This window comes from Spodoptera frugiperda, chromosome 25, assembly GCF_023101765.2.
Source record: "Spodoptera frugiperda isolate SF20-4 chromosome 25, AGI-APGP_CSIRO_Sfru_2.0, whole genome shotgun sequence".
NCBI classification, from domain to species: domain Eukaryota; kingdom Metazoa; phylum Arthropoda; class Insecta; order Lepidoptera; family Noctuidae; genus Spodoptera; species Spodoptera frugiperda.
Window position 1 is genome coordinate 9,079,704 of NC_064236.1, and position 15,520 is coordinate 9,095,223.

Below are 15,520 nucleotides of genomic sequence, written 5' to 3' on the forward strand. Positions count from 1 at the left end.
ATTATCATTCATACACTCTGACTTAATATAATCCATGTTTCTATGGCTTTCATAACGTTGACATTCAATGTCAATCAAATGTCAATGTCAGTTGTCAACGTTAGATAATTGGTAGGTGGTGTTGTTACTAGGATAGGGCTGCGAAATGACTTAAGGTTACTAATTTTAGCTGCGTCTGCAGGAATGATAGATTATATTATGCTTATGCAAAATGTTTGCTCTAGTCGTCAACCTAGGTATATCCTACACGGAATTTCAAATTCTCCAGTAAAAATTTTACATACATTGTCTTAAATATTACAAAAACACTAATAGTTCATGAAGTTAAACAAATAATATTACAATTATAATAATGTACCAAACTCTCTCTCCTATTCATGATCACAGTACGTCACAACTAGAAAATTAAATATTATTATTTACAAAGCATCGTGTTCATGGCCAAAAAAAATGTCACTGATAATCGAAATTTTATAAAATGATAATAGGTATTTATAGATATTTATCTATATTATATAGATAAATGTAGAATGATTACTAAATATTATAAACTGAATTCATAATAAATTCACAATATTTTAAATCTTTTATATTGTTTATGTCGCAAGACGTTCCTAAAAGTTACTATTAAGTTAATTATACCTGTACACGTACAGATTTATCAAACAACGAATAGAAAAATGCGCGCGCATCACATCACATAGTAGATAGGTAAATGTAAATGTACCAATGATGATGTCACAAAATATCATAGTTAGTATAGTTAGGTAGGTACAAAAGGTATTCATAAATCCATAAAAGAGGCTATTCTCTAACGTCTGATGGTGAAAAAATATTTGAATATTTTTACGTTTTATATACATATAAAATTATTATATTTTTAGTTATACAAAAATAGCATTATTTATTATAAGATAAAATAAAAATCATTAATTTGCAACTTTACGAGTAGATTGAAGAATAGACACTGAGAAAAAAGAAAGAGAACGCATGCGCAATGCGCATGTCGAATTCGTCATTCATCGTTCGTTCGCTTTGGCCGACATCGCGGAACGGTCATTTTTTCGTGATCTGCATTTTTTTGCCAACGAGATACTAAACTTATAATAAAACAAAATGCCTAACCAGGTGTTAACTATAGAGCCTCAAAACGAACTAAAATTTAAGGGTGAGTACTCAATCTCTTTATTTTGCGCAAACTATTAACCGCCGCATTGAAACTTGGGTAGCATACATAGGTCGCGAGCTAGCTGCTGACAAATGGAGTTTCTATTTCCAGATATCGGCGTTTTGTCAGGGTGCGGTTTTTTACATTTTCCTTATAATTAGATACAAATCACATAAATAAACTTTTAATTACCTGTATTAGGTTGTGTTCTTAGAGTGATCATTAGGAAAATCGGTTTTCATACGTAAATGTTACCTAGACATGGATATGGTCGGAGTCGCAAAGAAACTTATGTGTACTAACCAGTTGTAAGGTTCGGTTCACGTAACTTAAATCGTTATTTTGTTAGAGTATGCATTTAATTAGTATGGGTCCCTGATTATACTTATTATTGCAAGACATCCATCGCATATGTCTACATCGGCAAAGTCGCAATTGCAAAAGCCTAACTACCTAAATGTCGAGTACCAGTCTGCATCATGAAATGACACATTGCTACTGAGATTTTGTAAAAGTATCTTGTTATTTTTGTCACTAATGTAAATGATGTGATACTTATTGTTCTTACATAGGCAAAGCATATTTCTTGAATATAAGTGCCTATCTATTCAAATTAATATGTAGTTAGTTTTATTGCTTTTTAATGTTTATAGTGCTCTAGTTTTGATAATTTGTTAAATCCTATATTTTAATGTGATTCCAAGAAAAAATAAAATATAGTTCAATAATAGAACTCATCATTATAAATAATCATAAATGAATTTTCTTAGCAACTGACCATCCATCAAAAAACCAAACAGTACATTCTATGTTGTTGATTGATAAGTCTAAATAACATGCAATGGTACCAATATTATCAAAGTACATAGTTATAGGATATTAAGTAACAATAACACATCATTGAATATAGATTATAATATAGTACCTACATTGTTATAAATAACAATAACATCATTTGCCACATTCTTCACATATATTTTTATAGAACAAACAAGCTTCACTAGACATCTATACAATTTGGGTTAAAATATCTCATTGAAAGACAAATTGCTTTCTTAACAATAAACATTTTAAGTACAATTACTTAATCTAATGGTGATACTGAATTAAAAATGTATTAATGTATTTTGTCTGTTAATATTAATATGTTGATGATGATAATAAATGACTCATCAGGTTTAAGTTTCATAGTAATTTAAGCCTAGAGATGTTTCAATAGAACAACCATTGTTATTTTAAAATGATTATCATGCACACATGCTTTAATATAAAAAAAATATATATATAACCACTGGTATTTTTTAGTGAATTTAAGTATACATAGACATTTTAATTATTTATATAGGATACAGAAAATGCAAGTACTACCATACAGTGTGGCATCAACAGTAATGCTCCTTCGTTACAAATATATTATAACATAATTATTTTCTTGTTTTAGTTTGTTTGTGCCTATACCTTAAGTCTAAAGCCAAAGATGTAGGTATAATTTAATTCAATTATGTGCATAGAATTACTTACATGTCTATGTTTAAACTACACAGCATAACTAGCAGGTATAAAGTATTGTTATTGTAACACATAAATTACCATGTTGTTGCATTTTTATAAATGTTTCTGTTACAAAGTGGCTGTAATTTTTTTTTGTATACTAGTTTTGAAACATACAAAACTTAGCAATGGTTTCTCATTCATTTATTATATTAACTAATGCTTGATAATTTTGAGCATGACAGTTATAGTTATTATTTATAATTTAGGTTAGTTGTATGAAATATCAAATAAATACTAATGATATTTTTCACTTAAAACATAACTAGGTTTAATGACTACAGAAGGACAGGAGTACAAATATCTTCAATATCACAATAATTTATTGTAAAGTACTTATACCACATACCTTTCTTTGTCATGACATCCTTATGGAGATGTTGGTAAGACATTAAATAAAATGATCAAATCGTGTCTATCTAAACACCGGGACATTACTTATAAAAATATAAATAAAAAAAAATGAATAAAATCAAAATCAAAATGTCAATTTCAGCATAGGAAAAGAATACATTGAATATAAAAGGGATGTTGACAGGATATGTAAAGGAAATAGTTTAGTTTGATAACACAAAATATCAGGCACATTATTAAATTTTCTATTGTTTGTTTTGACTTTGTAAAAAAGAACAAGGTAACTTTAGAAGTGGGGGCTAGTATGCTGGCTACTGGCTATGTCACAGTAAGTAATACGATAATTAAAATGTTATGTTACTCTAAATCTGTATTCTATAATTTAATAAGGCATTGTATACAGTATCGTTCATTACCGGTAACATACACAGGAAGTGCACGTGCGAGATTCGAACCCGCGACGCCCGTGCCACCGATTGTACATCGACGAGGCGGCACGCCGCGAATCATGCAACAATATTTCGTGACCGTGTCAACGCGAAAGTTATCGTTACATTATTATAACACCTAGTAGTAAAACTAATAATGCATTTATCATTCACTTAAAATGAGATATAAAAGCTAAATTGTTTTCGCTTAATGAAGTAGCAAAACCGATTCTATAAAATTAATAGCACTTTATTCAACATTTTCAATATGCTATTAGAGTATATTGTTTGTTTGATCATATAGTTATCGAAGCTTTGACTCGATAAACTATGACGTCATAAATGTGTATCGCCATATTCCTACACAGAATTTAAAATACCTACTCGATTTTAATGAGTTTGATTATTAGTTACCTGTATATTAGATCATTTTTTTTAATTCTACCCATGGTTGGACTGGTATTTATTTATTCCTATTTAAGAGGTAAAATCGTAGCTTAACCTCAATGCTTGAGTAATTCATGGTTTCTGTCTTTTGTTATGAAACATCTGTGTGACATAATTTAGTAGAACAGTTTTACTGACCTCAGAGCAGACTTCCTGCCAACTACTTTTGTGTTAAACTAAACTTGGACAATTTGTACTACTGTAACTACTAACACTACACAATGAAATTTCTCTATTGTTTTGATATCATGCTAACTCATCTTACATTGTTCCTAAAATTTTCAACCTAAGTTAAAACTTTATGGCGATGCACTTTATGAAATCATCTTGGTCATTCTTCAATAAGATTGTATGGTTTTCAGAATTTTGTTTGAAATTATGTTCTGTTTAAGTTAGAAGTAAGATTGTTCATATTTTTAGACATATTCGGGCACATGTTATGCCATTGGCATAACTATTGCCATCTGTATATGCCCTGAAGGATATAGTCATTATTATTGATTATTTTAGTTGATTATTCAGGACTCTTCGAGTCAGGATGCACCACGTACATGCGATTGACAAATCCCTCAAATGATACGGTACTCTTCAAGATAAAAACTACTGCACCAAAGAAGTACTGTGTACGTCCTAATTCTGGCGTGCTTGAGCCAAACTCTAAAGTGGAAATAGCGAGTAAGTACCTTTTCCTTTCATACGTAAAATAAATATATACACACCTGTTAAAGCAATCTCTTCTTCTTTGCTTACAAAAATGGTTTGTATAATGTTAGATCGACAGTAATGTATTGCTTACTTTCAGTTACTCCACAGCCTGTGTATGTGGACCCCAATGAGAAACATAAACATAAGTTTATGGTCCAAAGCGTGGTTGCTCCAGAGGGAAAGACCAATATTGATCAAGTGGTAAGTATAACTCAAAACATATTATTGTTACAATTCTTAGAGTATTTTTACATAATTGCAGTTAGTTTAGGACATGTTGTAATGTTATGTATATTATTTTAGTGGAAGGAAATCAGCCCAGATCAGTTGATGGACTGCAAGTTGAAGTGCGTCTTTGAATCTCCTCGTGGAACTAACTTGAATGTAAGTTGAATTTTAATTAAATATTGATTTAATGCTTATGTTGCAGAAGATTAGTATTGCCATTGAATGAATATTTAATTGTAATATTTTTGCAGGATGCTGGTGATAATGTCGCTCAGAACGAAGTGACCAAGAAGCGTGTCGCGGTGGCGGATGAGGCAAAGTCGTCGACAAAGGTAATGTTCCACTTGTACTTGCCACTTTATGAAGTTTTTGTTTGCCAGTGTCCCGTCTACATCTATCTCGTAGTACGGGATCTGCGCACGAGACTAATGTATGTTACCTTTTACGTTTTGTTGTGTTTGTGAGCTTTTTAAATTTTTATTTGCCCTTTCGCCAATCAGCCACGTAGTGTTGCGACTAACGCTCACTGTAGTTACTGCATTACTTGTAGACATTAAGACAGTCATATCATACAGTTAGATATTTGGAATATGTATTTACTGTATCAACATTGGATAAAATTAGTCCAAGCTTGGCATGTTATTTAAATTATCTTACAGGATGCCGTAGAAGGTCTTATCCAGAATGAAGCAAAGCGGAAGGATGATGATCACACTACTGGCGCGAAAACGGTACCTGACTATCTTTTTTTTTTAAAGTCAGATCCCATGGGATCTCAAGATCTTGTATAATATCTTTGTAATTCTTATAACATTAATAATTTCGCTTAGTTTGCGCTGAAAATCTATAAATATACAAAGCGCACGTCACTGATACTCAAGGTAAAAAATAATAGTATTTTTTTTATATGAAAATAAGTTTTCAAGAACAATCTAGTAAGCATTAGCACTGCAAAGATTTGTTGCTATATAATTAAAATAGATTAGCTGAGTCCATTAGCTTAGCGTATCTTGTGTATAAATACTTCCGACATCACATTATCCACACCAACACACTGTGTATTTACTTCTTTTCCTTTAACTGCATGATTATTATTCATTTGCAAATAATTGTGTACAAATATGTTTATGTTTAATTAAAAAAGTGTAATAAAATTGTATTTATTTAGTTCTATATTTGTATGTTATCATTCTTTCAGACTTTGATTTTCCCCAAGCCTGAGAACGCAGACACTGATTTGCAAAAGGCGACCTTAGAAGTTATTCTTTTGAGGGAGGAAGAAAGCAAATTAAGACATGAAAATCTGCAACTAAAAGTAAGTTTGTCGTTTACATTTTTCTATATATCAGTTTTGAATGTTTCATGATGTCTCTACAGTCATACAAATGCAAGGTCTATTTCGTCCAATTTTGACAACCAAATATTAACTTTTGTAAATGCTATTAGCGAAAGTACCTAAAATGTATTGTGCGAACGATATACATTACCAAATCTACAATTGTAAGAAACCTTAAGTAACTACATAGGTGTGGATTTTCCAGGAAAACCTTGCCCACTTGGCAGTTGGCACCAGTTGTGTTTTAATCCCATTGTAATAGGGAACACGCCATTAAAGGATAAACATTTTCGAGAATTTAATAATTTTGAAATAAATATCACAGTAATTGGTACTGCATCGACATGGGAATTGAAATTCGCGTGGTTCTCATAATGAACGTAGCGTTAGTTTAAGCATGTATCCGGTATATTATATGCTTAGCGCAATTACACTGAAAATGAACAGACCAATTTGAAATGTAAGTGGATTAATTGAAATAAATGCTTTGACGTTAACCATTTGCAAGATTCCATTGAAATAGACTTAATAAATGGCAAAAGCTATTCAAAGTGGATGACAATAGGTCTCTAGGTAGAAGCATGTCAATCAAAGCAGCTACAGTACATGAGATCACACGATCTTATAAATATGAAAGTTGTTTGTACTTTGTGTAGGTACAGTACCAGCAAGTCACCACATTCCGTTGAGACTTGCATTACGGCTAAGTCACCCTCAACAGTTACCGACGTGATACGATCCTATCAAGGTCAAATATAACATACGTAGTCTTACAGGAAAAATATGTCAATTGGAATACTAAAATATGTAACTGTTTAAAAACAATTTTGTGATATTCAAGTCGACCGATTCATAAGTGTACTGTTTAAGCGATTGTTTTTTGTTTGGTGTCCTTGTTGCACTCGCGACTTTGTGTAATAAACATTTGCTATGTTGTTTCAGTACACATTCTTTCAACTTGTGTTCTTTTAGCTCTTCACTCAACTGATGAACCTGCAGTACTTTGTAATATGATTGTCTGTATGTCATTCAACTGCGTATACTTGTATAGTGTGATAGAACAATACATTTTGTAAGTAGGCCCTGACAGCGTAACAGACAACTAGTTTATTACAATATCGATGTTTTTAGTAACTGCAATAGTCACTGGGAAATAAATTTTCATTACGTTTGCCAATTATGTTATTAGTCTTATTATATTTAACTTCACGATTGGCAGTGACTGAACATTGAACAACGTGGCGTGGGTTCGATACCCATTCGGAATAATTCTTCGTGTTATCAACAAATTGTTTTTTTAGATCTGATAGTTGTGTATGTAAAAAGTGAAAGTAAAAGGCTTGTGAACAGTATATGTAAGAGTATAATAAATGTAAAAACATATTTATATCAAGAAGGTAAAATTCAGTTTAAAAAGTTGTCATACTAGCGATCATTGACCTTATAGCGTAAGTTCCTCAAAACACGGGCTTTTTTGCTGTTTCGTATTTTTTTCCTGCAGGTGGCCAGTTAGGGTGGCACATACAGCCGATTCGGCCATAGCCAAAGTTACGGCGGCGCTTACAACATGTGCGGTTGTAGGCGTCGCCGTAACTTTAAACAATCGAGTTTGCTATTGTAATAGTAGTTTATTGAACAATTATATTGTTCTCAATTTTTAATAAGGTACGGTTTTTTATAAATATTGTTTTGCTTAGCGAAAATGATGCCTACTTGATTAAGTAGTTGAAGTAGTACGTTAGATTGATAGTGGTGTATCAAGAAAGCCAAAAAGTACACAAGGATTATTGTATAGCGGAAATAATAGTGGCCACAACCTGCAACACGAAAACACCACTTTAATATAATATAACAACAATAAGAAGAAATCATGCTTTTTATCAACATTTATTTGCGAAAACTAAACAAGTTAATTTTGTGCAATTGCGATTGTGTACTCAAGTACAGTACAGTTAGATCGCGTTTGCAATAACTTTGGCTACCTACATTTTGTGTGTAAATATTGTGTGAAAGTTAGCACACCGGGGAAGGATCTAATACGATGTATGTATGTTGCAGGAGGAGCTGATGCGCTTGCGCCAGTCCGCGGGCGGTGACGGTCGCATGGCGCGCCCTCACTCGTACGGACCCGAAAAGAACGCACAGATTGCACTGATGCCTTGGGTCCTGACCGCCGTCGGCATGGCGCTCCTCGGCATTATCATCGGCAAGTTCCTTATGTGAATGGTCCCCTCAACCCCGCGGTGACCTTGACATCGCCTCACAGATACCGCTGTTACACCGCTCCCGATGCATCCCTCTCGCACAAGGCAGCTTATAATTTTTGTAGCAACCTCTCCAAAGCTTCCATCGTGCCGTTCTTGTGTTCCTCTAAGAGTTTAATATCTAAGTTAGTGTAATTCTCCGTTACACGAATATTTGTTTTGTTTATGCAATCACGCTTATTGTTGTTTATCCACGAAACTCGCCAAAACTAACTACCTGTACCTTTTAGTGTCAAGTTGTCAACATAAAATTCCAACTAATGTTCTGTTACTTTCAAAATAATTAGGTAAACGAGTTATTACTATATTCTTGATAGAGTGCTTTTCCAATTTCAAGGCAAACAATGTGTTCCTGTTAGTTGTTTGTTAATTTTATGAAAAAATGTAGCAAATCCCTTTAAAATAAATGATTGAATTTTGTATATATTCACAAGTTGATATAAGTACCTTCTTAATATTACCTCTTTGAAATACTTCTAGTATTTATGCCAAGCCATTCTTCCGAAGCTATAAATCGCCCTAAACTTGAAATATTAACCCTTTTCAAGAAAATTGTTGTCATATTTCTACATCCAGTTGTCCTGTGTGTAAATGTGAGATAGGTGCTTAAGGTTGCTTGCCGAAAGATCGCTTATTACGGCTAGTTTATTATACTCAGAACTTGAGACTTTATTCTGTCTATATCAGCTGTTTAAAGTTGATAGAGCCAGAATTATGCGTCAAGTCAGTTTTATTTGTGAATCAGTCCATAATCCACCTTTCGAGTCCCTGAGTTCTATATTGTTTATATCCCAGCCATGCCCACGGTAATACTAAATATTTTAGATGTTGTTCATTCACATTTATTGTATTTTAATGTTGCAACTTACATAGAATCTAGCATATTCACATGTTAATTTATTATAAGTATCACTACTTTTTATGTTATACAAAACATTATTACAATCGTCATCTGTATGAAAAGCAATAATAGGGTTAAGATCACCGAGCTGACAAATTATTAGTTGTACCAGATTAAATAATAATATGTAAGTTCAGATGATACACCAAAGGTGTGGAACTATAGTGAGCACTTGTGTTATTATTGTCTACTATACATTACATATATTTACAGCTACATAATATATTAGAGAGCGAGAAAACAAATTTTAACATGTTGTATCTGTGCTCTTCTGATATATAGATATAAAATAATTGTTGGTGATAGAAGCTAGTAGTCTACTTGATGTCAATGTTTGGAATTTGCAAGCTTGGTGAGATTTTCCCGCGAAACTCTTGATTCTAATGTATTAAGGTAACACCTACAATCAATAATGTGATATAAAAAATGCAATGAGTAGTGTTAACAAATCATATTCATATTTACATAATAAAGCATTTTTATAAACAGTGGTAAGATGTCAGGGCAGTAGATCGGTCAATAGATATTATATTTATCTATTATAAAATATTTTTTGCCTAGTTTATTGAGTAATGATAAAGTTGTAACCGTGTTTCCTTGATAAACTTTGGTGTTAACAAATACTCTCCGAGACACCAAACCTAGTTCAATGTGAACATAGTTAATATTAATTGCCATTAAAAATAATTGTTTTGGCAAAACACCAAGAATTATCAAGAAGAGCGGGGTACTAAATGCGGCTTGCCAAGTGTGCTTGTCGGCATTTACTAAATTGATGATATGGATATAAAACTAGTGTAGTACACATGATGACAGCAATAACTTCCAGCTTATGTATACAAATAGCAAGGTGATGTTGGATAAAGTTGACAAAGTCGGATTGGACGTCGGTCGGTCGGTGGTAGTGCTAGAGGTAGCAATGTTTCTCGTATTACCTGCGAAGCCATAGACTAGAGACGTGACTTACGTGAAGTACTTGAAGTGCCATCATTTCTTCCATTGTACTTGTGTCAGCTACCTGCATTGCCTTGGGCACATAGATTTAACGTAGAACATATTTTTTACAGTATTCAGAAGTTTTTAAGGGTTTTTAAACTGTAGTTTGGTGCCTCTAATACAGAGTCTAGAACTAAATTGAAGAAACAGGTTGCGTAATGTGTTGCTTAATATTGTATTTAAATTAACGGGCCACACAATAAATTAACTGGCAATGCTGCTACCAGTATTTACCGAACATGCTACATAATACTGTATCTTATGCATTTTTTTCTTTACTTTTAATAAACAGTCTGGATTTAGATGAAAATCAGATTATGTGTAAAAAACTATATGTAATAAATACCATAAACTATTAACATTTATTCCATTGTATTTAAATAAATTGTTTTTATAATATTAATTATGTTAAGCATATTTTTGGAAAGTTATTTCTTTTAAAATCTATGTTAGGTGTTTGTTTGAACTAAGATTTGAATGTTATGAATTCATAAATTTATTATTGCCCACCAACATTATAGTTTGTGTATCACATATGCACACTTAAATTAGGAACAAATTGCCAGGCTTTATATAGCAATAAATACTATGTGGCCCGCCATCTACTGGCGACAAATATTATTGGATGCGTTTGGTATTGGATCTTAAGTATTTCTTCAATTTAGGAAACTGACTCAATACCGAATATTACGTTAAAACTAAATTCCTGTAAAAGTGAGTCGTACTTAGTAAATAGCAATAGCGTCTGAAGCAAATATTTATTTGTTAAAAGTGCAGGCAATAAGAGTAAAGTAAAATAATTAAAAACATCATATTTACTTAGGGTAATCGTTAGTTCCAGTTAATTTATGCCTCGTGTCGTCGTGCATAAGTAAATTAAATATCATAAATAAATTATACAGTGTTGTCTTAAATTATATTATTGGCTTCTGTGTCAATCAGAGTGAATCAATCGTATTCTAAATAACAATTGCGCTGTGCGAAATATAAATGTTAGTACTATGTATTGTTACTATTATTTACAAATACTAAAATATTTAGCGTATGTTACTGTTCGTGACGACACACTGTGCGTTCCCCGAGTAGTCTAGATAGAGCTCGGAGCCTTCAGAAGATGAGATCTATTTATTTATAGTAGCTGAAAGTGCAGTCAAGTACACACGACGATCGTCGGCGCTGGCAGGCAATGCACACACTACGCATCTAGCAGTGCGTCCGTATAGCGTACGTTTCGAACTGTGTATTTGTGCTGCATACGCCGAAATATTATATAGAACATTAAGTCATGTATTTTCGTAGACTACTTACCATACCTGAAGAAACAGCCTTCAATATTTAGGGTTTAATGTTATGACGTGTTAAGTGGGAAATATAGTAAATATAAATCAGGTTCATATACTTATTGTGTATTTTGATGTAAGAATTGAGTGAAATTGTCTCGTCGTTTTTTTCAACTTGTGTACAATTTTAGCTTTTGAAATGTTCTTATCGTAAGTGCAAAAGTATTTGTTTAAATTTTATGAATTCTTGAAATTATATTGATATTTATATGCTTACTTAATTGAAAACTAATACCCTAGATAAATATATGATAACGATACAGTGCGAGTATTCTTACGATAATTATCTTTCATTTCTTACACAGTATTTAGCCCCTGTGGGTTTGGGGAGCATATTAGTTGCATGTTCGATAGCAATATTCACGTGCCGTCATATATAATTTGGTAGCCGCATTCTGTGGACTGTAAAATTATTTTTATTACAACGAATACTAAGTTTATTTATTTAAGTGCACAGCGGGAGTAACAAACAGTGAGGATAGGAATTCGCTTATATAAAACCATTTGGTTTATTTACGGCCTGGTCTGGCCTTAGCTGAGCTTTGCATTTTAATCTAATATGCAACAGTTTAATTGTTAAAACATGATATTCGCGTAAGTATTTGTTTCTGTATGCTAAGAACTGATCATGTTCCATGTTGTGGTTATATCTTACAATTGAATGTACCGAAGCTCAGCTAGTGTCGAACTGATACGAAGTGTGAATTGAGGATCGTGTGAGTAAAATTGATAGTACAACCGTGGCTCTGTTGTGCAAACTCCACGGCTACTATTCGATAATAAACTAGGCATCAACATGTCATGTTTCATAGCACATTTAATCGTAGTTTTGTGTCAGTATAATTAGAGGATTTTCACTCTTGTTTATGGCATTTTTAATTTTCATTTGTGGTGGTTTTTTTTATAATTAATGCGGATGGAAAGAATGTTTAATTTGTGTATGACATGTATCTCTACATCATCTAGATAAGATCGAACTAACTGTACAGACAGCTGACGAGTAACAAACGATGACGGGTCTTTAAAACAACATAAAGGCACACAATATAACGAGAGATCTCGAGTAGCTAACGATGACGGGTCTTAACAACATAAAGGCACACAATATAACGAGAGATCTTTAAAAATATTGTTAATATCAGCAAAGAGCTCTAAAACGAACATAAATAAATAATAAAATATAAACATGAGCATTTTATAAAGACTAATAATACTAAATTACATACTAACTGCTTGGATACAACAAAAGTTTCAATAGGCCTATACTTAGGTACGCTATTATTATCCGCCGAAATATTACGTCACATAAACATTGGTCGGCAATATACGGATTTCCACCCGAATTTTACTTACATAACGCTAAACTTAGCATTTACTGTGGAAGTGATGGCAACAGTTCATTAAAATTGTAATTGATATAATGTAAAAACGCCATGCTAAGGCTACCTAATGAAAGTGCGCTGGTGTGGTTTTGCAAACAGTGGGCTGTGAATTAATTCAACACTCATATTTAGTACATGAGTAGGTTGACTTGTAGATTTCAAACCATCCAAATATGCAACTGCAAGTAACTCTGAAAATATCAATTTTTTAAATGGCTCTTCAAAGATACCGACGTTTTAGTCGGTCCTCTGTAACAGCCTATTGAAATTTTTACATCCATGTCATATACTTAAATCTTCTCGTAATTATTTTGTGAGATGATGTACTGGTATAAAACCATTAAGCATCGATGCGTAGTTTTCTTTTAAATTATATCAATAGTGAACATTTAAATTAAATTTCCGTATGGTATTGTTGTTATATTGTACTATTATGCTATATTGTATCGTTTTCTGAAATAAAAGACTTAATTTATGAATTTGTTGTTTTCTTTTTACCCGACTGCGCCAGAAGGAGGGTTATGTTTTTCGAGAGTATGTATGTATGTATGTATAATTCTTTGGCACGCTCTGCAGCCTAAACGGCTTGATGGATTTTGACTTGAGAGGTGTCGTTGGATTCGTATTTACTGTGAGAGTGACACTGGATATATCAAAATCTTTTATAAAACAAAATGGCAGATTTTTGGCGCCAAATTCGAATATTGCCCACTCTCTAGCCTGAACGACTCGATGGATTTCAGCTTGATAGGGGTCGTTTGATTCGTATTTACTGTGAGAGTGACACTAGATATATCAAAATATAATAAATAATAAAACTAAAAGAAAATAAAATAAAAAATGGTAATTTAAGAAACCCGACTGCGTTTCTTTATAACATGAAAATGAAAAAACCCTAAAACAAGAATACAAGAAAAATTTAAGCAGTCGGGACCCATTCTAGAAAGCCATAATTCATAATATTTAGAATGGGTCCCGACTGCTTAAATTTTTCTTGTATTCTTGTTAAATTATATTTTTTTTAACACAGGTACTTAATATTTCGTTTGGAACAAGGAACTGATTGCTACGCAACGTTTCTCGGGTTCGATTCCCAGAAGAAATAATGATTATTTATTTGTGTGATCTACAAACTTATTTTGCACCATAACAAAATAGAAACTTGAATACCTACCTGCAAGTAATAAATTCTCGATTTGGTTAGGTTAGTTAACTCTAATAAGTTATTGTGATAATAGTCAACAGCTAATTATTACAGTAATTATATTATTATATTTATATATCTCGTATAAAGAAAATTCCGTTCTCTGGTTCCAAGTACCAACAATCTGCCAATAGGCTCCCAGTGTGGGAGTCCCGCCCTGTTCCTCCATCAGGTAAATGTGTACGGGGGTGTATCGTGTAACACAATGTAGGGTAATGAAAATTCATTATTATTACTTCCAATTCAGTACAGTACCACGTCACGCCTTTTATCCCCGAAGGGGTAGGCAGAATGCACATTACGGCACTTAATGCCGCTATACAATGTTCACCTACATTTCACCATTTGTGTTATAAGTCCCATGTAATAGGGGCGAGCCTATTGGCATATACTGGGCACAATTCCAGACTCCGTGCTACTATTGAGAAATTTTCGAAAAAGGCCCAGCAATACTTTGCCCGACCCGGGAATCGAACCCGAGACCTCTGGTTCAGCAGTTACACTTGCGATCAACGAGGCAGTCTTATTAGTTCCGACTTCTAGATTTTGAGATTTCAGACGACAATAGTCCTAACTTATCCTATCCTTATTATAAGTAAGTATTATTTTATAATACCTCTATTAGGGGTATTTTCATTCCGGAGCTGCGGACTACCTAGCGGGTTTACCGGGGCTCCGGCTCGAAAAGCAGGAGAAGGAACGGGGTGGTTTTTAGTCAGTAAGAGTCGGACACTCCCTCTCGCCTCGGCCAAAGCGAGAAAAGTCATTGGATGATTTTCCACCCTCAAAAAAAAGGTATTTTCTTACACCCAATGCTGTGACCATTTGATTAGCGAGGCAGTCTACCATGTAATTGAAATGATACGCTCCAATTCCTATCGTTCACGATACGCTCGTAATACGGGGCTTCGTACTACTGTAATACCTAGAAGAAATTAATTGGGCTGCTAAAATAGGGTAAATGACTAATTTTTTTTTAATGTCCGTCTTGTAGATTAGACACGTATTTTTTATTTTCTTACGGAAACAAATACTTTCGAAGATATATCAATTTGAAATATTGCGTGACGTCATTTTTGAGAACGTTTTATACTGAATAGTGACGTAGTTAGCTCCCACTCCTAAACTTTGATTTGTTTTATCTAAGTATTGTTATCTTATATAACAAATTAAAAATATTTTTTCATTACCTAACTGACGGACTAATTAGATTTTT

General features: G+C 33.0%; 1 protein-coding gene across 4 annotated transcripts; it reads left to right on the forward strand.

The window, feature by feature from the left end:
• Positions 1-989: 989 nt before the first annotated feature.
• LOC118265046 (vesicle-associated membrane protein-associated protein B) lies at positions 990-13,579 on the forward strand. Of its 4 annotated transcripts, none has more exons than XM_035577743.2 (8): positions 990-1,168; positions 4,459-4,623; positions 4,751-4,854; positions 4,957-5,037; positions 5,133-5,213; positions 5,541-5,612; positions 6,080-6,196; positions 8,276-13,579. In XM_035577743.2, exons 1-8 carry the CDS (start codon positions 1,117-1,119, stop codon positions 8,438-8,440), a joined length of 837 nt encoding a protein of 278 aa, XP_035433636.1. In that variant the 5' UTR covers positions 990-1,116; the 3' UTR covers positions 8,441-13,579. The 4 variants fall into 4 exon arrangements, with proteins under 4 accessions (XP_035433636.1, XP_050560279.1, XP_035433645.1 ...); XM_035577752.2 differs by having other exon boundaries at positions 996-1,168; positions 4,471-4,623; XM_050704322.1 differs by lacking the exon at positions 5,541-5,612 and having other exon boundaries at positions 993-1,168; positions 4,471-4,623.
• Positions 13,580-15,520: the final 1,941 nt, after the last annotated feature.